The sequence below is a fragment of the Brachyhypopomus gauderio genome, unplaced genomic scaffold (assembly GCF_052324685.1).
Source record: "Brachyhypopomus gauderio isolate BG-103 unplaced genomic scaffold, BGAUD_0.2 sc63, whole genome shotgun sequence".
Classification (NCBI taxonomy): Eukaryota; Metazoa; Chordata; class Actinopteri; order Gymnotiformes; family Hypopomidae; genus Brachyhypopomus; species Brachyhypopomus gauderio.
Genome location: NW_027506884.1, coordinates 1,995,226 through 2,021,036, shown reverse-complemented (window position 1 = coordinate 2,021,036; position 25,811 = coordinate 1,995,226). Strand labels below are relative to the sequence as shown.

Below are 25,811 nucleotides of genomic sequence, written 5' to 3'. Positions count from 1 at the left end.
ACTGTTCAGGGTGCTTTGATTTGCTCGCATTTTCCTATCATGTGAAGTAAATATTTCTTTTGTCAAAGCTTATCGTGGTTTTCTTATTGACCAATATTAGGCTTCCCTCCTACTGTCATGCCTCTGACTTTAATATACTTTTGCAATAAGCATGAAGGTACATGTGTTTTCATCATACCAACCTCTTGAAAAAATGTCAATTTAGTTTCAGACTCATACCAACATTGGCAGCTGGTATACAGTGCGGATGTGGGATGAGAGGGCTGACCCGGCTGACCCAGCTAGGTGATTTGAATGTGCAATTAGGCAGGTACCACATTACAGAGGTCAACATTACCACTGAATTCTCTCTTTCCTCACAGATCAGGCAAAATCCACACAAATCACACATCACTCAGTCCTTCTCATCTGCAGCCTCGAGTTTGTTGAGGTGCGTGGACAATGGTCCTGAGAAAGCCAACCACACACAGTTATATCAGTAGTGCTCGTTAGTCTGGTCAGTAATAATTGCTGTGGCAGTGCTCATCAGCCTTGGTGGTGTGATTGGGCAACCCCTTCAGACCAGGAAATGTATTCACGGATTAAAGGAACGTGACATGTCAGACGCAGACAGGAGCACCTAGAAAAAAAGACTCGAAAATTTCCTCTGCCAGAAAAGGACATTTGCTCATCCTTTAGTTTAACTTTTGAAAAACGCATGTGCTCAGAGCTTAAGTTACTCGTTAGCACCACCCTCTGGACAACACTTGAAAAAAAAAAAAAAACAATTGTTTTGCCAGCTGGCTTTAAAACGCTTTTGCTCTCCATTTGCACTGAGGTTCTTTTCTTCGTCAAGTGTGAGCTAGGAGTAAGACTGCAATCCCAACTTCAGATTCAGTGCTAAAGCTGTGACAGAAATATTGAACCAAAACTGAAGACTAAAATCTATTTCAGAGAACTCTGTCTCTATTGAGGTGTTGAAGACCATGCTGAAATTAACCAGCTCTGTCTGCTTATAAAGCCATTTAAACAATATGCATACACTTCCTAAACTGCAAATTTTTGATGTAATGAAAATAATTACTTTTAGTATATTAAAATTATAATATGTATATTCTGTCCTCTAAGCAGCAATATGTCACATAGGAAATGAAAGTCTTCGCTTCTCTGTCTATATGGAGCCAAAATAAAATGTAGAATAAAATGTAGAGAACCCTTCAGTTGATTAATTTAATACAATGGTGTAATAAACCACATTACATAGAGAGAAATTGGAGATCAAACATGCTGAGTTACCTATAAATTGGTGGCTTTGAAATGCCCTAACAGACTGCTCAAATTCAGTAATTCAGTGACCATAGACCCAGACCCAAGGCGATTACCTTATTTTTACTGCATGCACCCAAGACATTTAACCACTGGGGTTACAGCTAAAGAGAAAGGAAGCATGGCTTCAAAAATAGCCCACTTAGAGTGGAATTGTTCATCCCTTCTGCCCTTCCTCTGCTGCATGCCAAGGTCACCAACCCCATCATCCACCTCACTTGTTCCGGAAGAGTCTTTTCCACCCCCTGTGGTTCCAAGAGTGCCAGCCAACCAGCAGAGCATAGCAGAAGGCCAACTCCATCTCCAGAATCACTGCCAAGCGCCAAAAACAGTTAGCGGTGATCTCAGCAAAGTGCCCAAGTGGCTGAAGCAGCCAGGTGTGCCTTTATCAGCGCGAGCATGAACCCTGGGCAACCTCTAGAGGAAGGTCGCTCAGAGGATGCAATCTAGCCTAGTCTGAACAATCCAGTCATACAGTACAAGTATTTACCTTCTCCTACCAAAGCAGCCCACAGCAAGAGCCTTCCACATGCCCTAGTGCTTGTTGGGGTTCGTGCGGTCAATCACTTGTAATCTTTTGTTTTGAAATCTGTAATTTAAGCCAAATTAGTAAATGCAATAACAGAATTACAATGTTAAAAGGAACTTAGTCAGATCATTTTTTACAAACAATATTGATATGAAATTCTTGACCTCAGAATCAAAAGTAGCCATTCTTGAGCCTGAGAATGCATACCTCAATACGTTACAAAACTCCTCTACGTTGTACAACAGTATCTGTGTAAATATGTAGATTCTGGTATTCCATTTGGTTGTCAAAAATTACTTATGGATTTGGGCATGAACCATGTAAGGACAAAATATTTCACTGTGAATAGTGCACTTTTTATTTATTTCTTTGTTTGAATTTAATGCATATAAAAAAGCTTTCTTTGCTGTACAGTTGATGGAAAGGTACGCATCTCTTGTTGACAACTTCTAATAAAAATAATACCAATAACAAAGTGGTGTGCTTGAGTATATAAAAATATATATGTAATTTTGGCATGCTTGTTGATGTAGGTGATGGCAATACCAGCCATGTCTACCAAAGTCATGAACACAACCACAGTTACACAGAATGGCCTCTGTATTACACACCTACCCTTTCAAAAGTTGAGCTTCTCTGTATTACTAGACAACGTAGTCCCTGTATTAGACAATGTTAATCTACATTAAAATGTGAAAATCGAGAGATCTGAACAACTCTGAATGATGTTGGGTCATCTGTGCTCGACTACTCAGGGCTAGTAATCCACAACTTGCCAACCTTGTGGGGTTTTTCCTTTGCAACGGTGTCGGGGGAATTCTGGGAATGATGTGACAGAAAAAAAGAATCCAGCAAAAGGGGAAGTTGTGATGTAAGCTGTCAGTGAAAAGGTCGGAAAAAGACGTGGAGAATTGTTCCGATGAGCAGCCAGTGCACTGCACAGTGAACTGCAGCTGAATACAAGGGTGCAGGTCCACCTAACATGTCTGAACACACAACTCCTTCCCCAGCATGGGTTAGGGTTAGGGTTATGGTCAACTCCTTCCCCAGCATAGATGGGCGTCAGCAGCACACAACCAGCTTGAATGGCATTGTGCTCCAAGGCAAACAGAAAGGCAAGAGTCCACTGGGTAAAAGAGCTGAAGAAACTGTATCACTGAGCAGCAGAGTTACGTCACCAGGTCAGACGCATACAGATGTCCGTTGCACCAAGCTGATGATGAGATTCAGAATTCGGTGCAAGCAGCATGAACCAATGAGGCCCGTCTGTCTGACGTCAACAGCTCTGTTGGAGGCGGAGCAACGACAGCGAGTTTTCCTTGCTTGCCTGGTCTTCAGAGTCCCAAGATATTAATCCTGTAGAGCATCTTTGGGATGAGGTAGAACCTTCATCTAATCTGCAGCGACTGCGAGAAGCTGTCCTGTCCACATGGGCCACGCTTCCTGCAGAATAGTTTTGACAACTAGTGGAATCTAAGCCATGGTAAACTGCTGGGGCAGAAGACCAAAGAAGGTCCAACACACTAGATAGGTGTCTCTAATCAAACGCCTATTCAGTGTATATGATTGTACCAGAAAAGGAGAAAATAACAGAATAAAAAAATTATTCTTCAAGAATTCCAAAAATGTATAACCCTTGTATGCAAGTAGATTTTCTCTCATGTACTCCAGAAAAATTACAGTACTACACCAATATGTCATTCTCTAAAAATATTTTTGAAAGGCTCCATCTCATCACCTATGCTGAAGAATTCTATAAAATACTCCAGAAATCTGACAGCTCATTCATTTAAAAAGAGTTCATAATCTGTAATCCTGAATTTTACCAAATGTAAATGTAATAAGTAGCCAGGAAGTACATTGAACTTGAGACCCCAGGACTCAACGGTGACCTACACAAACTCATTGGTATTACACCAGATGTTCTTGCAGGTCAGCTCAATACTACATATGGAAAAGTCACCAAATCACCAAACGTCACCACATTCCTGTACCTAGAAGAGAGTCAGTTTGTATAATATAACAGGTAAGATGTCAATCATGAGAATGGACATCTGTTTATAGTAGACATTTGCAGTTATTCTCTGGAAAATTATTTTACAAAAATTAAATAAAATAAATAAATACAGTACAGACACTGTATGAAAATCTTAAACAAAAAAATCTTATGGTGGTTAAATAATTAGCAGTTTATGTGAAGAAAACTGTTACTGTTAAACTCAAAGTGGGCCGATCATCAGAAATAAGCAAAGACATTTATTCATTTTATTTTATTTTCTTCTCCACAAACATCCATAAGGTTAATATTGAGTTTTTTTTTAAGCCAGAACATTTTAAAACAAACAACCTCCACCAAAGCAGAGTTGCCACTGGTTCCCCACCATTGTCACCCCAAAATCTAAAATTTAAATCTGTGTACCGAACCCATCATTGACAGAGGTGTGACAATTTCTTCATCAGTAACGTCTCAAATATAAAAAAACATTATGTATTCACCTCCCAATTTACACCTGTACAGTCATGTGATGATGATCTATTCCACTGCATCCACCATATGTGTGGGGTCAGTGCAGTTCCAGGCAGGCTGATGACCCTCCCACCCGAAAACCTCTAACAAAACATCACAGGGCAGCAAGAAAGGGAGGTTAACTTCAAAGTGTTGGTGGAGAGAGGGGGGGGGGGGGGGGTTAGTCCTTTTCCTTAGCACTTATCATCTAAGGGTCTTGCTGCATCTCTTATGACTCTGATTACTTCCAACTGCTTCAAGGGGCTTTGAAGGGCTCAGAGAGGAGCATGCTGGAGACACCTGCTGCCCTGCTCCACACAGGTGGCTCACAGAGACTTGAGGTCAAAGGTTATCTTACCAGGCTGCAGCAAACACACTCCAGCCACATCAGACATGCTCTAGGCCTGTCACGATAACAACATTTTCAGAACAATATATTGTCCCAGAAATTATTGCGATAAATATTATATTTATACTTGACGCGTCGCGAGCGGTGCGAGAGTCCGCGCGGCGAAAATGACGTAATCGCAGTGGCTCCGCCACCTCTCGAATTTTGTAACTTCGCAAAGTGCGTGGAAACCCAATGGCCTATTATCGACATCAGCAAAAATGATCGCGGTAAAAATAATTATCATACGATAAGTCGATAATGTAATTATCGCGACAGGCCTAACATGCTCAGAGTAGAAATGTCTCGTCTGCCTGTGGTACATACATTTATTGGAGACATATAATTAATTGCATCTGTTTAAAAACTGACAAAAGTCCAGATTGCTTGTTGATCAAAACTATAACGCCATCTAGTGACTCATCAGAAATCCAAAAGCTGCAAGAGAATAACAAATGAATATAAAGTTGATCCAACTTTTCAGATCAAACATACAATTCAACAAAATAAACAAATAAGTCACACTATTTAAAGTTCAATTAAAAGTAGGGAGGCTGTATAGTTGTGTTAAACGTAGAACAGGACGTTTCCAATCCAACACATTAAAACCGATGTTTGCCCATCATTCATAACTGAGCATCACAGATTTAGAACTGAGAAATCCACTTCTACTTTGCAGGTTTGGACACAGTCTAATGAAGTAACCCTTTAATCTGGGATTTTAGATTAATTTCATGGTTTGCACAGCTGCCCCCCTGGACTGTGTGTGAGGTAAATGTGAACATTAGGGATGCACCCAAATGAAAATTCCTAGCCGAAACCGAAAACCGAAAATGAGGAAACCAAGGCCGAAAGCCGAAAACCGAAACACCGAAATACATTATGCCAATTATTAGTAACATTGGATTTATGGCTAACCTCACTAAAATCAAGGCATTGCTATTCAAAGAATAAATCAACTACAAAATTTGATTTGAAAATATTTATTTAGCACTGACATTACAGTAATGCATATTATAAAATAAAATTAGTGGTGGGCCGTTAACGGCGATACCGCTGACAACGGCCGACCACTACTTAAATTAAACTCGCTTGCAGACCGTTTTTATCTGAGAGGATAAATATATGTATTTTATACGAGTTAAATTTAATTATAACTGACTGGCCTGAAAGATAAATATAAATTCTCTCATAAAAACGTGACGTGAGTTGCAACAACATTAAACAGCTCAGGTAAACACACTTCTGAGAAATGTCGTCTGCTCGGCAAAACATAACGGGGCTCAATGTGCTCTATTAGCCTACGAAATCCCTACGACAGAGAACGGCTGATCGTCTAAGGCAGGGGTGTCAAACTCATTTCGCATTATGGGCCACATACGGCCTAGGGAGATGTCAAGTGGGCCGGACCATTAAAATTATACCATACTCTGCTATAAATAACCAAAATATCATGTCTTTCCTTTGCTTTGGTGTAAAGAAGCACAAGAACATTAGGAAAATATTGAAATTTAATGAACTATCCTTTTACAAAACATTTCATGAAACACCTCATATTTCCTTAGGCTTAGACAAATGTGCAATTTACTTTTATCATTCACAAATATGCATTGCAACTGATCCCACTGATTGTACAAAGGCACAAAACTTTAATTGGTACTGAAAAATATAGTAATGCACTTTAAGATTAAATGAGACTTTTAAAGAAAGGAATTTTTAAACCACTTACACATACGCATATAAAATCTAAATGTAATCCCTGCGTACACCTTACAAACTAAGGAGAGTGATTTTAAATGTGTAATGAAGAAAGTGTTCGCCTGTCCTGTAAATCTGTAAACTTCATACATACATTTTGGCTAATGAGGGTGTAGCGGAGAGGTAGAGACCAAGGTATTAACAACGTCGTAACAAGCAGCGGATGGCGCATTGATACCGTCTGCTGTTTTCAGTCTGTCTCAGTGATGCGGCTTGTCTTCTACTCTGATGGAAAGAGTGCGCCCCTTAGCGGATAATCCATGAATTGCAGCGAATAAAAAAATATTAATTCCATGTCTTTTATGCATTTTTTCCACTTTCAAATTATCCTGCGGGCCTGATCGAACCTCCTTGGGGGCCGGTTCCGCCCCGCGGGCCGTATGTTTGACACCCCTGGTCTAAGGCAGCGAGTTCCATAATTTTTGGTGTAATGTCCTTTGCCTTGGCGCCATCACTGGAAAACTTTTTTTGCTAGCTTTATCCAAATAAGCGCGTGCAGGTGGCGATTTTTGCTTGCGTCATCACAACACATTGTTTCGGCCGTGTTGTTTCGGTGATTAAAGTATTTCGGCCGAAAACCGAAAATGCAAATTTAAGCCATTTCGGCCGAAAATTTTCGGTGGCCGAATTTACGAGGCTGAAGTTGGTTACTTATTCGCAGTTTGAGATTCGTTTGGTTACTTATTCGCAGCTCCGTATTCGGCGGCTGAAGTTGGTTACTTATTCGAAAAGGTTATGTTCACGATGCGTGTTTGCTGCGCACATTGTTTAAAAACGATAGATTAAACGTTACATTAAACGAGCGTAGGAGCAGACATTTAAGAGGTTATTGTTTCCCATACTGATTTTGTGAATGTAAAAAATAAAAATATAATGAAAGCATTTCATTTGTAAAATGGTTTCTATTTCAAGTCGTTTCAATTGTATGCAGTTTGTACATGATGATTGAATTCGTCAACATTTCTAACGTAAGGAAACATATTCTTAGATTTGAAAACTAAAAACACAGAAATGCTGTTCTAGAACACAAATAATCGGAAGAAGAAATACCAGCACACAACATGGCATATTGAGCAGAGGGCAGATAGGTGAACGCATTTAAAGGGGCAGTTTCAGAGGATTATTGAAAGCCTTATTGATGGTGGGCCAGAGAAATAACAAATGCATCATGAAGAACAGGTCACTCCCTAAGAGAGGAACCTGATTTTAGCCTGATCCAACATCATTTTATACCTTAAATCTAACTGGAAACACGGCATATTGAGTAGTTAAGTGCACAGAGAGCGCACTGAAATGGTTCAGAGGGGCAATTTCAGAGGTGTGCTGTATGCCTATAAGGCGTCGGGCCAGACAAATAACACATGCATCATACATAACTAGTTCCTATATGTATGAGCAACCTGTTTTTGGCCTGGCCCAGAATCATTTTATGCCTCAAATCTAACTGGAAACATGGCATATTGAGTAGTTAAGCACACAGGTGAAATGGTTCACAGGTTCAAGTTCAGAGGCCTGCTGTATGCCTGTAATGTCTTGGGCCAGGCAAAACTCAATTGTATCATACACAAGTAGTTCCTGTATGTATGAGGAACCTGTTTTTGGCCTGGCCCAGAATCATTTTATGCCCCAAATCTAACTGGAAACATGACATATTGAGTAGTTAAGCACACAGGTGAAATGGTTCACAGGTTCAAGTTCAGAGGCCTGCTGTATGCCTGTAATGTCTTGGGCCAGGCAAAACCCAATTGTATCATACATAACTAGTTCCTATATGTATGAGGAACCTGGTTTTGGCCTGGCCCAGAATCATTTTAGCCCTCAAATCTAACTGGAAACACAGCATATTGAGTAAAGCGCACAGGTGAAATAGTTCAGAGGGGCAATTTCAGAGGCCTGCTGTATGCCTGTAATGTCTTGGGCCAGGCAAAACTCAATTGTATCATACACAAGTAGTTCCTACATGCATGAGAAACCTGTTTTTGGCCTGGCCCAGAATCATTTTATGCCTCAAATCTAACTGGAAACATGACATATTTAGTTAAGCACACAGGTGAAATGGTTCACAGGGCCAAGTTCAGAGGCCTGCTGTATGCCTGTAATGTCTTGGGCCAGGCAAAACTCAATTGTATCATACATAACTAGTTTCTATATGTATGAGGAACCTGTTTTTAGCCTGGCCCAGAATTATTTTATGTGTCAAATCTAACTGCAAATATGGCATATTGAGTAGTTAAGCGCACAGGTGAAATGGTTCAGAGGGGCAAGTTCAGAGGCCTGCTGTATGCCTGTAATGTCTTGGGTCAGGCAAAACTCAATTGTATCATACATAACTAGTTCCTATATGTATGAGGAACCTGGTTCTGGCCTGGCCCAGAATCATTTTATGTGTCAAATCTAACTGCAAACATGGCATATTGGGTAGTTAAGCACAGGTGAAATGGTTCACAGGGCCAAGTTCAGAGGCCTGCTGTATGCCTGTAATGTCTTGGGCCAGGCAAAACTCAATTGTATCATACATAACTAGTTCCCATATGTATGAGGAACCTGGTTTTGGCCTGGCCGAGAATCATTTTAGCCCTCAAATCTAACTGGAAACATGACATATTGAGTAGTTAAGCACACAGGTGAAATGGGTCATACGGCCAAGTTCAGAGGTCTGCTGTATGCCTGTAATGTCTTGGGCCAGGCAAAACTCAATTGTATCATACATAAATAGTTCCTTTATGTATGATGAACCTGATTTTGGCCTGGCCCAGTAACATTTTAGCTCTCAAATCTAACTGAAAACGTGATACATGCAGTGGTGCGCACATGAAATTGTTCAGGTTGATTTCAGAGGCTTCCTGTATACCTTTAAGGCGCTGGGCCAGGCAAATAACATATGCATCATACATAACAGGTTCCTATGTGTAAGAGAAACCTAGCTTGATTCTTGAGAATAAAGGGCTATTCCTGGCCAGAGCTGAAACAAGCATTGAATTTACCAATGGAAATTGAATTTGGAGTTATGATGATTTTCTTTTAGGGAGAAACCTGGTCTCAATGTTGGAGTATTCATTTGTGTGATTACATGAATAAAGCCTACTAGTATGTAGTTGAAATTTCTCTAAAAATAAAATATTAATAGACTGCACTATTAACATTATATAATATTTTAACTGCATTAGAAATACTATTATACAAACTGAAGTCTAGTTTATCCAATAGATAGGCACATGTTTAATATGATGCATGACTTTTGCGTGGCCTGAGACATTAGAGGCATATAGCAGCAAGCATCTGCAATTGAACTGTATCATTTCACTTGTGCAAAACTACACAATATGCCATATTGCCAGTTAGATCTGAGGGCCAGGCTCAAGCTAGGTTTCTCTTACACATAGGAACCTGTTATGTATGATGCATGTTATTTGCCTGGCCCAGCGCCTTAAAGGTACCACTGCATGTGTCACGTTTTCAGTTAGATTTGAGAGCTAAAATGTTACTGGGCCAGGCCAAAATCAGGTTTCTCGTACATAGAGTAACATGTTATTTATGAAGCATTTGAGTTTTGCCTGACCCAAGACCTTACAGGCATACAGCAGGCCTCTTAAATTGCTGCTCTGCATCATTTGACCTGTGCGCACCACTCCATGTGTCATGTTTCCAGTTGGATTTGAAGCATAAAATTATGCTGGGCCAGGCCAAAGTCAGGTTTCTCTTACATATAGTAAAGCGTTATGTATGATGCATATGTTATTTGCCTGGCCCAATGCCTTACATGTATACAGCAGGCCTCTTAAATCCACCTCATGAACCATTTCACCTGTGCGCTTTACTCAATATGCCATGTTTCCAGTTAGATTTGAGGCATAAAATGATTCTGGGCCAGGCTAAAAACAGGTTCCTCATACATATTGGAAGTAGTTGTGTATGATTTAATTGAGTTTTGCCTGGCCCAAGACATTACAGGCATACAGCAGGCCTCTGAACTTGGCCCTGTGAACCATTTCACCTGTGTGCTTAACTACTCAATATGTCATGTTTCCAGTTAGATTTGAGGCATAAAATGATTCTGGGCCAGGCCAAAAACAGGTTCCTCATACATATAGGAACTACTTGTGTATGATACAATTGAGTTTTGCCTGGCCCAAGACATTACAGGCATACAGCAGGCCTCTGAAATTGCCCCTCTGAACTATTTCACCTGTGCCCTTTACTCAATATGCCGTGTTTCCAGTTAGATTCGAGGGCTAAAATGATTCTGGGCCAGGCCAAAACCAGGTTGCTCATACATACGGGAACTAGTTATGTATGATACAATTGAGTTTTGCCTGGCCCAAGACATTACAGGCATACAGCAGGCCTCTGAACTTGGCCCTGTGAACCATTTCACCTGTGTGCTTAACTACCCAATATGCCATGTTTGCAGTTAGATTTGACACATAAAATGATTCTGGGCCAGGCCAGAACCAGATTCCTCATACATATAGGAACTAGTTATGTATGATTCAATTGAGTTTTGCCTGGCCCAAGACATTACAGGCATACAGCAGGCCTCTGAACATGCCCCTCTGATCCATTTCACCTGTGCACTTAACTACTCAATATGCCATGTTTCCAGTTAGATTTGAGGCTAAAATCAGGTTCCTCTCTTAGGGAGTGACCTGTTCTTCATGATGCATTTGTTATTTCTCTGGCCCACCATCAATAAGGCTTTCAATAATCCTCTGAAACTGCCCCTTTAAAATGCGTTCACCTATCTGCCCTCTGCTCAATATGCCATGTTGTGTGCTGGTAGTTCTTCTTCCGATTATTTGTGTTCTAGAACAGCATTTCTGTGTTTTTAGTTTCAAATCTAAGAATATATTTCCTTACGTTAGAAATGTTGACGAATTCAATCATCATGTACAAACTGCATACAATTGAAACGACTTGAAATAGAAACCATTTTACAAATGAAATGCTTTCATTATATTTTTATTTTTTACATTCACAAAATCAGTATGGGAAACAATAACCTCTTAAATGTCTGCTCCTACGCTCGTTTAATGTAACGTTTAATCTATCGCTTTTAAACAAATTGCGCAGCAAACACGCATTGTGAACATAACCTTTTTGAATAAGTAACCAACTTCAGCCGCCGAATACGGAGCTACGAATAAGTAACCAAACGAATCTCAAACTGCGAATAAGTAACCAACTTCAGCCTTGTGCCGAATTTTCGGTGCATCCCTAGTGAACATGATAATGTGAATATTGTGAACAGATAACTGTGAATGTGAGAAGATAACTGCCTCTTTATAAATGACTACGCCACAAACATTTTATTGGGTCTATGTTGAAAAACAAGACATTGGTTTAAGTGAGAGACTTAACAGAGATTGACGTGTTGAACATTAGTCTAAAGCTTTTTGTTACGGTTGAATTTTGTTACTTTTATGTTGGTGTTTTGTAAACATACAATTTAATTCTGCAATTCGAGGTGAACAATGTAAGTTTTAAATGATTGACCTTCAGCCTGCAACTAAAGCCGTCTCTGATGCATCGCAGGCATATTTCAAAAAGCAAAAACAAAACAACAGAAAGGTTCAAATATAGTCTGTCTCAAACTGCCTCTGGTCTGAACATACTTTTATGATCTACTCACCAATTCAGGCAAAATCTTTTCAACGTGCTCCAAGTCTACCACATCACAGTCCTCGTTTTCTGCCTGTTTAATCGCTCTCCGTGCAGCTTCTGTGGGACAGAATACGACCCTGCATGAGAGTGTAGCTCAATATCAGCTCAGTATTCAAAAGAAATGATCATTTAATACCATTAATGCACTTAACCGCACTAACCTAATCTAAAAACAAACTTATCTTAAGATTTGCTTACCGACGGCGAAAATCTTCAGCATTTCGGCCATGAGACTGACAGCATCACTACTGACTGATGGGAAGAAATGAAGCATTAATTAGCTAGATGTACTAGTTAAATACTCAGTTTTCGTAGGCTACACATATGAAACACTGTAATGAAATACTGTAATCCGAGAATTCACACCTTTGGTTTTCTCGTCTTTGAAGAACATCGTCAAAACTTTGCTGACCGTCTCCTAACAAAAAGTGTCATAAGATTATTTACATTTCTGCATAGTCGGCTAGCTGACTGCCTTAAGTTGTGTTATGTATCGGCCATTTACCACAAATGGCATGTAATGGTAATTTTACACTGTTAGATAACAGAAAAGACACAAACTTTACCTTCTTGAAGACGACTTCGGGCTCCGCGCTGGCCATGTTTCCATATAACCGCGCCACATCTACCGTTGGTCGCACCGACTTCTTCTTTCTCAGTAACTCAAGGAGAGGTTCGTAGTGCTGCCCTCTATCGGCGTGTACATGTGTATTGAGTTCGCTTGCGTTCTACAATCTGAGGGGGCGAGCTGCCTACCTAAATCTTACAAGCTAAAAATGTTTTACTAATTTTTGTTCAAACTAATCTTATGTGCGGCTTGAATTATTCATTTAATTCAAGGACTGACACACACATGCACACAAACATTTATTTGAAGTAACTTGTGAATTAAATAGGGGGAAGGAATGTACAAATTAAATATGTTACTTCAAGTGAAAAGTCTAAATTCCAAACTTCCATTTTTCGATTACTTAATATTTAGATACCAAGACAGCATATGTAGCTTTCACTGTGCTCCAGTTTCCATGAGGGTGCAGTGTGTCACAGCAGTGTCTCAAGGCACATGTTCACAATGTAAAACATTTTCTAATGACAATACTGGGTGATATGAAGCTGATCTCAGCGTTAGACTTCAACCGCAGAACCTGCTGCTTCAGTCAGATAGAGAAGCATTATTGATCCTAGAAATGCTGTAACAAAAACCTTCGAGAAGGACCGACACCAGGTATCTTAAGACATTTAACTCATGAATTGTCTTGCTCATCACAGAGTGCCTGCAATTTGGCTATAAGAAACTTCTTGTCTTCACACTCCTAGAAAAACATAAGAGAATAAAGCAAATCAAATAAATGCTAATTTGGTACATTTTGAAATAGAAACTAGGTTTCTTTTCTACTTACATTTTTGATCTGCTCCTGCAATGACAATATTATTCTTCTTTGGCCATCCGCTGCTTGAATGTGCGTGTAAATAAGGAGTCTGGGAAGGGTGCAGGAGACTTCATTGTCACAGCAGAATAAAATGGATGAAGAAAAAAACCCCATAAAAACAAATCTGAGGCCAGTGATTCTTGACCGCACTACACTCACATGAAGATCCCCGCTGTGATGAAGAGGAAGAGTGGGTTGTCTATGAAGTTATATGCCCATTTGAGCCAGGATAGACTACTACCCTCCAGACTCTTCCTCCACTCCCTGCCTGAGCTGAACATATTTGGCAGGTTCCTGAAAGGCCCACAAGTTGACGATGGCTTGTGGCTGAGACGACAACAGACGTGTTGATTAATAAACACTCGCAGAATACCGTACCTGTGATTTAAAGCTAGACGTGATCTAAACCCTGTCCTCAGGGTCACCATGCAGTGCACCAAAACATGTTTCTGCAGGATTCGGCAGCAACAGAAAAACATCACGATATAACACCCAATACTGCATGTTGTCACAGACAAGCTGTTACTTCCTTTCATGTATATGTATGTGCCAGTATGTCTGTGCATGCGTGAGGGGTAATGAAAGAGCCTTGAACCACAGCCTGAATCGTCACACCTCCACATTGTATATGCAATGCATGCAGCAGCTCCAACGAATGAGGGGAAGAAGAGGATGGACATGAAGATGCTGTTCATCTCTGTGGCCCTCCACGGCTTCCTGGGTGCTTGGCAGTTCTCCATCAAACTGGCCTATCATGATTATAGGAATTATGTAGCAGGAAATTACAGTGTATCACTGAAACATTACAACATTCTGTGAATTACTATGTGGAATATAAGTAATCTACTGATCTTTCAAGAGAATTTTAATGTACCCTTTTTAAGTAAAACAAAAAGAACAGTTTCACAATCTGAATTGCAGGCAGCAGTGGTGTAAACAGCATTCCAAGCCTGTTTAAAAAAGAAGGATTGAAAGAGACTAAACGTTTGCCAGTGAAACAAGCCTGAAAAAAGGGAATAAGTAAGATATTAAAACTAAAGATTGGATTAACATGCAGTGTGATTAATGTGTTTAGTGACTTTACCAAACAAGTGTCTGGCCATATATTAGATCCAGAACATTCCGTGCAATATCAAAAACTGGCTTTCTCTTTCTTCCTAACACTACCTGGGAGAGAAATCTGTGGAGGCAGTGAGACAGAAGAGCTAATGATAGCATCTGTGAGATTTTCAGTCATCCAAGTCAATGAGCAATCTAATAGTACTACATGAAGTTAACCAGAATTAGCAAAACCCTTGTTACTGCAGCAATCTTTAAGAAAGACAGATTAACAAACAGACAGATTCACAAACCTCCAAATAAACTCTCCGAAGATAATGTACAGCACAGCAAATATGTTATCCATTATCAGGAAGCGATAAAGCTCCTGTCCAACAAATGTCTCCCAGCACTGCTCATGGAAAGGGAAACACTGTTAGGAAAATCATTAATGAATTTCTTAAGATATTTAATGAAACCCTTTCCATAAGAATGTACAGATATCACTTTTGATAGATGTGATAGGCTCGTGCATTGAGCTTTTAGTTGGTGGTCAAGGGTGCTAAGTAATTAAGTTTTCTTACATCCGTTTGGGGCTCATCAATGCTTTTCTTCCAGTGGTAACAAAGAGCTACCACCGTACTCACTTTCAACAACACATTTCTGTAAAGGAAAACATAGATATTTATAAAAGCTAATTGCAGTTGTCCCATCACATATGTGAATTATGTTTAAAAATACAGGATGCTTGGACAAAGGTCCTTCATCAGTTGTGCAAGCAAAATGCTCCAGAGGTCACAGAGGGAGAAAAATACTCTAGTAACATTTTAACACTGTCCAGACAAGCAGCCTTTTCAGCTCTGTGTACAGTGTTTTTAAAAACATTTGTCCCACATTGTTATTCTGTTGTCCAGCTTTCTTTTGAGTTTGTCCAACATGGACTCGGACTGTTTAAGAGCAAAGACCTTCAGAAATTCTCCTGATTAACTGACCTTGAGCAAAGATAAACAGTTCTCAAGAGATGATATTGCTATGCTTTTGTGTTTAATTGCAGTACAGATTACATAATGGCTATTTAAGAGAAATTCTAAGGACAAAAATCACACTTTAGTCAATTTGGGAATGCATTCTCATATATGCCCATCATATTCTGCAAGATATATTTCTAAATGCCATTATAAGATTTAGCACATTTGCAAAGCAAGTAAAAGAAAATGTAACAAAGTGAAGATCAAATGTAAAATATGTCCTTACCTTATAATGGAAACACAGATACAAAGACTAAGGGAATCATAACCCTCAAAATACGCGATCATGTTGAAAACAGTAGGCAGCAGAAAATTCACACAGCACAGTAGAAAAGGAAGTCCTAACAACTGGAGTTCATCTGAGTCATTTATGACACCCTATACAAGACACACACTTGATTAAATAAACAATGCCACAGAAACTCAAATCACATACCAGAAACAAATCATTGCTTGTCTCTCTTCCATCAGATTATATTCTTATAATAATGATAATAATTGTGATGGTGGCAGGCTGAAGATAAGTGAGGTAAGATGAATGTCAAGAGAACCTTTATTCTTTAATTCTCCATAATGCTCAACACCAGTGAGAAAAATAAATCTGATGATGCAGTAGTAGTGTGTGTGTGTGTATGTGTGTGTGTGTGTGTGTGTGTGTGTGTGTGTGTGTGTGTGTGTGTATGTGCACGTGAGTAGGTGTGTACCCCATGCTGGGTGACTGGCGCACTGTAACAATGATAATAAAAATAATGTGATTTATTATAAATATAAATAAGTATAAATATAAATGTTACACTAACCCACTTTGATCATTGTCAACCATTCTCACCCTAACCATGTCTACTGAATACGGATATTAGTCTGTTACTAGCTACAAGTGAAGCTGCTCAATATGTCATAACATAATACACAGCTAAACAGCCACCAAACTGGATGCACTTCAAGTTCCCTTAAATTTGACCAAAACCAATAAATTGGGTTGGTGAAATGTCTCCCACACCAGTTCTCCTACGATTATTAAATATTATCAGTATACAGTGAAAATAAAAGTGACAACAGAAGGTGGGTAATATGAACCTTTAATAATTAAGTTCTACAATAAATCAGACGTATTTGTATTTGCTAAGTTGTGCTATTGCTCCTTATTCTCCCCTGGCCTCTGTGTAACGTGTGAGATATCAAGCACACTATAATCCATTGGACCGAATATTCCAAAAATATTATTGTATGTACAATATGCAGGCAGAAACAGCACCACAGTTCAATGGTCGTTGTAAACGACCTAGAAATCGACCTGCGCTGGTTTAATTAGTCGCACAGGTGCATGGCCAAGTGCCCGACAGATAAACAGGTCGGGTTTAAACTCACATTCAGCTTTAAACCCACTGAATCTTTAGGCTTTAATTGACTATGTAGCTACGGTGCATCCTGCAGTAGCCTGTGTAGATGAACTCATGTGCAAAATGTTAGCTTGGGGAGTTTTGTTCACAATAATACATTATGACATCACCCTACCTCAGGAGACAACTTGTAGTTGTAGAAGTAGTAGACAATATTCAAAATGCCGACAGTGCTGCCCAAACAAGCTGCCCATGCCACGCTGTGATTGGCTAACAGCTGCAGTCTGGACGTGACGTTTCGCTTTGGCTTTTCGGAGCCAAGTTCACAAAGCAACTCCTGCCCCAAGAGACATGTGCACTTTTGTAAGAGACAGTGGTGTTTGTTTGTTTTTTTAATACAATTTTGCAAAAAAATAAAATAAATAACTATGTAGGATCCATTTCCATTTTGAGGAGTGCATTCTTCACTGGGCAATCATGGTTTATACTTAGTCTATTCTTAGATATGATATGCATTGTTGATAAGTGCATTTTTTTTCAAGAAAACCGAAAACATCTGAACCACATTTACAGACAGCCTGGTGTTAAAATGGTGTTAAACTGTCACATCAGTGCTGAGTTCTGCTTTTTAAACCACACATGAGTTTCAAATGTTATTTATATCCTATACTTCACACTAGGATACTGAAAACTGATAAGCATCTCTTTGTATCCACCTGCCAGTCATCATAGCAAACTACACATCTTAGTCTTGCAATGACCAACGCTTTCTCACCTTCAGCTGGACACAGATGTTTTCTGCTTGCAGTTTAACAGATGTTTTCTTGCTTACTTTAAAATCCCAGGAGGTGAAAACCTTCAAAGCTAGGTTCCCATGAGACTTGAAAATGTCAAAGTTCTTCCCAAATATTTTTGACACACTACACAAGAAAATTAAATAATAACTCATGGACCATATTTGAGAGAAATTATTCTGCAATATTTAAATATTGGGAGACAAAGAACCAGACCTGTAGACAAGCATTATACACGTGACAGTGAGAACTGTTCCAATGATGAGTAAATATGCCAGACGTATATTGTATGCTGCTGCCTTATAAGGTTCATTTTCGTTTCTTTGTTGACAGCTATTGTGTTCTGTATAGTTATAGTATCCATAGAACAGTAAAGAGTTAGTGAGCAACCCCTGAGGATAAAAGAACAATAATTATTAGACATGTATTCTATTAAGGAAAAGGGGAGGAGAAGAAAGCCCTTAAAAATTCATAAATATTTATCCTTACTGTGCCAGTAAGAATCTCAAAGCCAACAAACTTCTCCATGTTTAGACTTAGAGATGAGCCGCATATCACTTGTGGTACAACCAGGAAGAGGATGATGATGATAGAGAGGAATAGATTGTAGAGGAGGAGAGTCCTGAGGAAGACAAAGTAAGAGAGCACTCCAGTTCCAAAACGCCCACTTACGTGCTTCAGTGCTCCCTGCCAAAGATGCACAGACACGAGCAGGGAGAGAACACCTTGCCAGCCACTGTGCAGGGTCTGTGGGCCACACACACACACACACACACACACGCATGCACAAACGCACACACACACAAATGCGCACACACACAAATGCATGCACACACATGCGTGCACATGCACACACACACACACACACACACACACACACACACACACACACACACACACACACACACACACACACACACACACACACCAAGAAGGCAAAACATGAATAAATTATTTAACAGTAGCATCCTATGATTGAGGTAACACAAATAAATCATATTCACCTTGAGAAGACTACATCTTGTTAAATGTATTGCAGAGAGAGCCTCACTATCTTTCTCAGGACAAGCCAACACTCTGGAAAAACATGTGGATTGCTAAGCATTGTATTCGTATGCCTCAGGAACACAGATGTTGCCATCCAAATGTTGTCATAATACCTGAGATCACATTTTTCATGCAAACTTAAAGGCATATTGCGCAACCGACGTACACGTTCAGCAGCTGTTAAAGACTTCAGGTTCCTCAGGAGATTCTGTCTTTGAGAAACTTCCCATCCAGACACACACAAGCATATACACATCCAACTATATAGACATAAAACCCAAACATTCAAAAATGTCTATTCATTAAATATCACTGCATCCAAAAGGTATTAGTGATTATATTACTGTTCCTGCTTTAAAACATGCATGTTATTGTAATGGCAACTGGTCTATATGCACTATGACCGCATTGGTCCTGACCCTCAGAGGTGGGGTGATGAAGCGTTCTTCCACTGGAGGTCTGGGAGCTGACCTGCGGCCGCTGGTGCTGTGACACTTCAGCCCCACTCCGTCCTCGGAGAAGAGAAACATTCGTCTCTAATCTGTTATGTCAAAGAGACACTTCAAACGCTAACATGAAGACACATGTTAGCAGGAGCAAAAGCTAGTGAAGGCTTCACAGCATGCTTTAATAAAAAATGATGAGTGGCCTACTACTACGTTTCATTCAATATTAACTGTCATAAAATATTGGAGGAAGTATTCCTTTAATGCTTTTATTAATAACCAATTCTGTGTATAGATATTTCAGTACACAGTGGCCTTGTGTTTTCATCCAGTTGTGCCATAATGTGAATAATTAGAACAAGTCAGTTTACAGTCAAATAAAAACGAGATACACATAGACTACTGCATCTTTGATGAAAGTCAACTTACCCACCGACCGACTGGGCATGGAAGACAGGACCCGCGTGGTGGCAGCAGACCAACGGTTCCGCGTGAACGGGGCCCTCTGCCCCGCCTCCTCCCCATCGTCATGTGCTGGACCAGCAAACAGACAAAAGCACTGGATTTGACGTCTATACGATTTGACTTAAAGAGCAGTACCATTGAGATTATCTTAAGCTTTCACTGTGACGTTTACTTTTACAGACCTACCTGTGACTGTCCTGTCACTGCTTCCCCCTATTAAGGCCATTTCAACTGCATCAAAACCTCTATCCATATTTGGAAAGTCTTGGTAGATTACGAAATCATCTTCTGAAGATCTAAAGATGGGAGGTATTGTATTCATATGAAAATGGATTAAGAGTAGAGCACACACAGTAGAGCACACACAGGTAACGTGGCATGCACAGTTTCATATAAAAGGAAATGTTAATCAAATCAAATCTAAAAATAACAGAAAAAGAGGGAATTGAAAAAGAGGGAAAATTCTAAATGCATGAGTCTTAAACATGCACAAGTTTCAAGGCACATATGAATAAAAAGTAACAATCATGCAAATACATTTTCTGCGTTAACTTCCCATTTTAGACGTTTTTGTGTTGACATGTTTATGACTATTTGGATTAACCAGTCATTGTGGTAACTAAACATGTAAAACATATTGTAATAGTTATTTTGTCAGTTATGTTGAGCAATACAACAAAGGAATGTATGTATTCTATAACTCACTCAGAATCTAGTTCTGTCTGATGGATGTCCACAGCAAAGCTTACACTGTGTGCCATTTTGTTGAAGAGTGAGATGGTCTCTGTGATCTTCTTTTATGTGCCTTAAACCCCACCTCCTATTTTCAAGAATGCACACACACACACACACACACACACACACACACACACACACACACACACACACACACACACACACACACACACACAATAGACCTTAGAGACATTGGAGGAGGAGCTTAATGCTTCCTGTCAAAATGTTAGTTGGTAAGCAGCTTATGACCAACACTCTAACACTCTGACTCTGTCAGATGGACAAATCAACAATGCTGCAAGTCAGTTACTGTTACTTTTGGGGTTGTAATTATTTGCGTTCCTCAGACAAATCCATAAATCCCAACCAGATAAAAGTTATATTCAGCATTGTTTGCACACCAATTTTTGAAGTTAAATAAAATTTTATTTGAAAATCAGTTTTCACTTTCATCTGTCCAGCTGAGTCTCTTGCAGATTTCTTCAGTAGAGGTGTGTGGCTAAGACCCTCAGATGGGGCTGAGTAGATATTCTAGTTTCAAAACTGAAGAACCAAAAGATCTGACTGATCTGACTGAAACCCCTAACACTAATGTGCAGAGTCACAGATAGAACATCAACACTGGCAACCTCGATTTAATCTTCAGCTAGTCAGCAAATGTTGATCACGAGGATTTGTTTTTGTACTTCCACAGAGTCCAATTTGGATTCAGACCTCAGCTGACTTTGCTTGAGGAATTACTTCAAATTCATACTAACATCAATTGGTAGCACAAGAGCAAAACAATAGTAGTTCAGTCGAGGAGGGAAAATTCTGAGGAGGGAAGCAATAATTTTTTTCTCCAACATGCCATGATTGTGTACCCATGTTTTTAGAGAATTGTCGTTTCTATTATTTTCTATTTGCGTGTAGCTTCTATTCTTGGCACATATTCAAAGTAGACGAGTGTCAAAGTGTAACGAGAGGAAGGAGGAGGCAGGAGGCGAGACTGTCAATCGCACGTCTTTAATGTCTGTAATGAAAGCGAAAACAAACAGGCAAAGTGCAACATACTCTGTCTGAACGTGCAGAAGAAGCAATAACTAATTCTCGAGACCCGAATAGTGCAACAACGACGGGAGGAAATAGTGAAGTCAGCAGCAACATCAACATAAGGGCTCCAAACAACGTTCGACACTGGTGGACTGGACCTGTGGGTGTGAATAGTGACAGGAACCAAGGAACATGCGCTGTGCATGTATGATGATGACGCGTGAATAAGTGGCTGCTCACCGTGACAAGACCTCTATGGGTTAGGCAGATCATACCATATGGTGTCATTTACATGGTCGGTGCAATGCATTTTGCATTTCATCAGGCCCAGAATAAAATATCTCCATAATCTTTTTACTGCAATGATAATATGATCATGCTTTGGAATTTCAGAACTTTTAAAATGCATGCAGTACTGACTACACAATAAAAGTAATCTCAAAAGAGGTTGCACTGTTAAACCTCAGACAAGTTGAAGAAGTCATTTCTACAAACACAGCTATCTACTTATTTCAGCTATGGTGGGAAAAGGAAAATTATGTATGATGAAGTGGTAATGTATATGCTTTGAATGTTTGAATTGTAATGTTGATATGGTTATGGATTTTGAAATGGTGTGTACTGACTTTTCACTCTCAATTTTAATAAAGACTTAAAAGAGAAAACTCTTTTCAGTCTATTGTGGCCATTTCTCTCATACAAGCATATCTGAATGGCTTCAGCATGTCCTGTGAATAGTACGTCTCTCCTGCCCTCTACAGGCTGATTGTACAAGAACCTGATCTTCAAAAGACACGCATGTGTGTACAGTGAAGCATTATGTTGTTGAGTTTAATTAAATTGGCCGATGCAATAGGTCATATAACCTTGCAGTTTGCTGTGCACAATTAAAACGCTCAAACAACATTGCTGGAGACTGGTTTTTCATTATTGCCAGTTTTCCGTGGGCGTTAAACCGTGTGCGTGCGCATCGTGCAACTTCTGATTGCAAAACGAGAGAGAAAATGGAAACGACATGGGAAATGCAAGAAAAAGAAAAAGAAAATGACAACACCTTCACTACAACCACTGGTCGGATTACAACTGGCAGTTGGCCACGTTAGATGAATGACGTGTAGCTCCTGAAGGGGAGGACCATTCTGTGTTCAGGAAACAAGGGTGAAAGTAAACAGAAAGTTAAGATTTAAGGTACAGCTCCGGGAAGCTTGACAGGACGACCCCAAAAATGGAGACAAGTGCTTTTGGCGCATCTCTGGCTGGAGGTTCCTTTGATTTCATGAGCTTCATCAAGCAGCCACAAACTATACTCCGCCTGCTGAGTTGGGTGAGCTTCTCGCCGGATGGTTTGTTAGCCAGGTTAGCTAGCTGGTCGAGTCACTCTTCCACAAACGTCGTCGCATATTTTTTTTATTAAGTCTGAACTGTAGCTAGTTTACTATCGAGCTAAATTATTGAAAATGACCAGAAATGCCGCCCTTGTTTCATTACGGCTCTCACTACTGCATTAGTGATACAGTTTGATAGCTCGCGTACTGAAAGAGCTGCAACATTGGACCAGACAGCTGCTAGGTAACTTCTTACGTGGGAACACAAGGAACTGAAATTTAGTTTGATTGAAAACGCAGCACCTCATGACCGTCACGCCTTCGATACTTTGGTCAGTTTGCATGAACGTTTCGCAGCAACATTTTGAGTATCTTTCCCCTCTAAGTGAAATGTAGAAGCATGCTGTCAACTCATAAAAGCTCGTGACTTTGGATGCATGACTCACCTGTATTGCGTATTGACTTTGGTGTAGTGAGATTTACTTCGTGGAAGGTAACTAGAACAGCCTAGCAGTAATGCAATGCACATTTTAGTGTTGGCTAATGAATGTCATGGAGTTAAAGGAGCGAGGCAACATTTTAGCTTATAAAGTCAACAAAACTGCATAAATCGGTGCTTTCCAAATGCAAGTTATACTATTCATTGTACTTTTAACTTTTTGAACACAACGCAGATGTGTTGTGGTCTAAGCGCTTATGAAGTGCTGCACAGTTTCATTCTGCTAAATGTATTTGTTTATTAATTTGCAATACTTCTGTTTTTCAGCTCTTCTCTATAGTAGTGTTTGCAACCATTACTGCAGAAGGCTACGTCAACACACCAGATGCGCAACAAGCTAAATGCATATTTAATGAAAATGATAGCGCTTGCAGTTATGGATCAGCTATTGGAATTCTTGCTTTCATGGCATGTGTAGCCTTTATTATTCTGGATGCTTACCTTCCCCAACTCAGTAACGCCAAGGAGAGAAAATACATTGTTGTCAGTGATCTCGTTTTTTCTGGTAAGGGAATCTCTTGTTACTTGATTATGCCAATAACCTTAAATGATGCACATCATTAAAGATCTTGTCTGTTTTTAAGAGCATTTCCCATCAGCTATAGCATATAATGATCATAAGCTTATAATAGCTTTTCCCTCCTCTTCACTTGAACTTTCCCTTTTCACTAGGTGCATGGACATTCTTGTGGTTCGTATGTTTCTGTCTACTGGCCAATCAGTGGTCACACACCACCAAGCAAACGGGCGTTCCAAAAGATGCTGCAGGAGCCATCTTAGCGTTTTCCTTCTTCTCCGTCGTGACATGGGTACGCACTGCTTTTTCGTGCATGTCATTTAAATCTTGCATTTGCTAAATTTAAACAAGTCTTATCTCATTTTTTGATTCTTTTTCTCTCTAGGCGCTGCTTACGGTGTTTGCTTATAAGCGATACAGCCAGGGAGTTGGTGAAGTTGGTCTTGGCTACACTGATCCTGCCTATGACCAAACCACTCCATACCCCGCTTACCCCAGTAATGCTCCAACAGGCAGCTATCAACAGTCCCCATTCACTAATAACACCACAGGGGAGGGAGGTTATCAACCCCCATCATACTAAAGTTCAGAGCTGCCCAGGGTTGGATAAAACAGTTAATTCAGGTCATCGTGGCTCATCATTCTGCACTGATCCTTTCACTCCACTGTTTAAGTGGACCCATATATATCAGGATAAGAGTGACAAAAAAGTACATCCTTATCCAAAAAAGTACATCCTATAGCATTAGAAGGTTGGTTAAATTGGTTCTAGACCAACAAGTTGAAACATTTGATAAATATGGGCCTGTTTTTTTGTTTGTTTTGTTTTTTTGTGTGTATGTGTTTTATTTTTTATGATTATGTACCTGCAGTTGACAATCTGGTCTGTCAGATGTATTTCTGTGCTCAAAACTATTTGGTTTTGTCATCAGTGCTACATGCTTAATTACCAAAAAATATTGTTTGAAATGTCTTAATTATTGGAAATTATTTTGACCGTATGTTGGATTTTTGCTGCAAAAGCAACAGTAAAAAAAGGAAAGACCCATATGTTAATGGTAAAGTTTGTATTATATACATTACTGCAACCTGGGCAACTTTTCAGTATTTGCTGAATAAGTAATATTATGCATTATGATGTATGTTCTATACCTTCTGTACTGTTAATTAGTATAGATTACTGTTTATTAAACAGTAACTTGCATCATTTACAGCCAAGAGGTAAACTGCAGCTAAAAGAGGTAACAGCTAAAATCTTTGCAGCTGTGAGTCTACACAGCCACCATTTTGTAAGTGCCATATTTACACAAACAGGTACATGCACATTAATGTTGGGTTTGTTTTGGTAATTTTGAGGATATATTAATATTAGGTTGCTTTAATAAAAGAGAAACTACTGTAAATCCATGCCTTAATGGCAGATCCAGCATACAGAGTAAAATTGTGCCTTTTTGTCTACTTTCACTATCTATGCACCAGCTTTGTTGTACATATTTAATATGGAAACAATTATGAATTGATTATTTGAGCTTATCACAAAGTTGATTTTATATTTGCATAAATGTATTATTTTATACCAGGAGGCCAAATTTAGGACTTCTACCTCTGGCCTTTAGAATTGTTCCCTAATTTTGTCATCTTTAATTGTGGCTTTTGGTTTATGCCAAATTCTCACAAGCTGTAGAAAACAGTTTTTGTTTATGCATTTATTGCACAATAATTCATATAAGAGAGCACAAATAGGTATTTCTAAACAGACCACTGTCAATAACATTGGATTATTAAACTCTTAAGGCATACTTTCTGTCAATAATATCAGTTTGTTAAAATTATATACTGGTTTGATGAATGGCCAAAGGGTTTTTGCTTTTGTAGTTTGCATTTTTACCTGTTACTGAAAGTACTGACATCATCAGTTAATATGTATGTACTACTTTCCAATAAAGAGTGGTTTTGTTAGAATGGAAA

The 25,811-nt window shown here is 39.4% G+C and overlaps 3 protein-coding genes across 9 annotated transcripts; 1 reads left to right on the top strand and 2 right to left on the bottom strand.

Annotated features, from left to right (window-relative positions):
* Nucleotides 1–1,220: 1,220 nt before the first annotated feature.
* cenpx (centromere protein X) lies at nucleotides 1,221–12,854 on the bottom strand. 6 transcript variants are annotated; one of them, XR_013124699.1, is made up of 7 exons: nucleotides 12,714–12,854; nucleotides 12,514–12,565; nucleotides 12,346–12,399; nucleotides 12,116–12,204; nucleotides 4,331–4,444; nucleotides 1,796–1,894; nucleotides 1,221–1,617 (listed from the first exon to the last, which is right to left on the bottom strand). XR_013124699.1 is itself a non-coding variant. In XM_076988609.1 (6 exons), exons 1-6 carry the CDS (start codon nucleotides 12,747–12,749, stop codon nucleotides 1,865–1,867), a joined length of 375 nt encoding a protein of 124 aa, XP_076844724.1. In that variant the 5' UTR covers nucleotides 12,750–12,854; the 3' UTR covers nucleotides 1,659–1,864. The 6 variants fall into 6 exon arrangements, 4 of the variants coding, with proteins under 4 accessions (XP_076844724.1, XP_076844725.1, XP_076844727.1 ...); XR_013124700.1 differs by lacking the exon at nucleotides 4,331–4,444 and having other exon boundaries at nucleotides 1,223–1,617; XM_076988609.1 differs by lacking the exon at nucleotides 1,221–1,617 and having other exon boundaries at nucleotides 1,659–1,894.
* A 147-nt stretch (nucleotides 12,855–13,001) lies between these two features.
* LOC143489519 (transmembrane channel-like protein 6) lies at nucleotides 13,002–20,555 on the bottom strand. 2 transcript variants are annotated; one of them, XM_076988605.1, is made up of 19 exons: nucleotides 20,441–20,555; nucleotides 19,922–20,031; nucleotides 19,700–19,804; nucleotides 19,244–19,336; nucleotides 18,938–19,046; nucleotides 18,782–18,854; nucleotides 18,267–18,524; nucleotides 17,994–18,169; nucleotides 17,759–17,903; nucleotides 17,159–17,320; nucleotides 15,870–16,021; nucleotides 15,200–15,278; nucleotides 14,930–15,048; nucleotides 14,662–14,757; nucleotides 14,452–14,527; nucleotides 14,193–14,326; nucleotides 13,737–13,904; nucleotides 13,548–13,626; nucleotides 13,002–13,460 (listed from the first exon to the last, which is right to left on the bottom strand). In XM_076988605.1, exons 1-19 carry the CDS (start codon nucleotides 20,494–20,496, stop codon nucleotides 13,392–13,394), a joined length of 2,259 nt encoding a protein of 752 aa, XP_076844720.1. In that variant the 5' UTR covers nucleotides 20,497–20,555; the 3' UTR covers nucleotides 13,002–13,391. The 2 variants fall into 2 exon arrangements, with proteins under 2 accessions (XP_076844720.1, XP_076844721.1); XM_076988606.1 differs by having other exon boundaries at nucleotides 14,930–15,027.
* A 1,992-nt stretch (nucleotides 20,556–22,547) lies between these two features.
* Nucleotides 22,548–25,811, top strand: syngr2a (synaptogyrin 2a). The gene is made up of 4 exons (XM_076988608.1): nucleotides 22,548–22,826; nucleotides 23,594–23,831; nucleotides 23,999–24,135; nucleotides 24,229–25,811. The coding sequence occupies exons 1-4, from the start codon at nucleotides 22,728–22,730 to the stop codon at nucleotides 24,424–24,426; spliced, it is 672 nt and encodes a 223-aa protein (XP_076844723.1). The 5' UTR covers nucleotides 22,548–22,727; the 3' UTR covers nucleotides 24,427–25,811.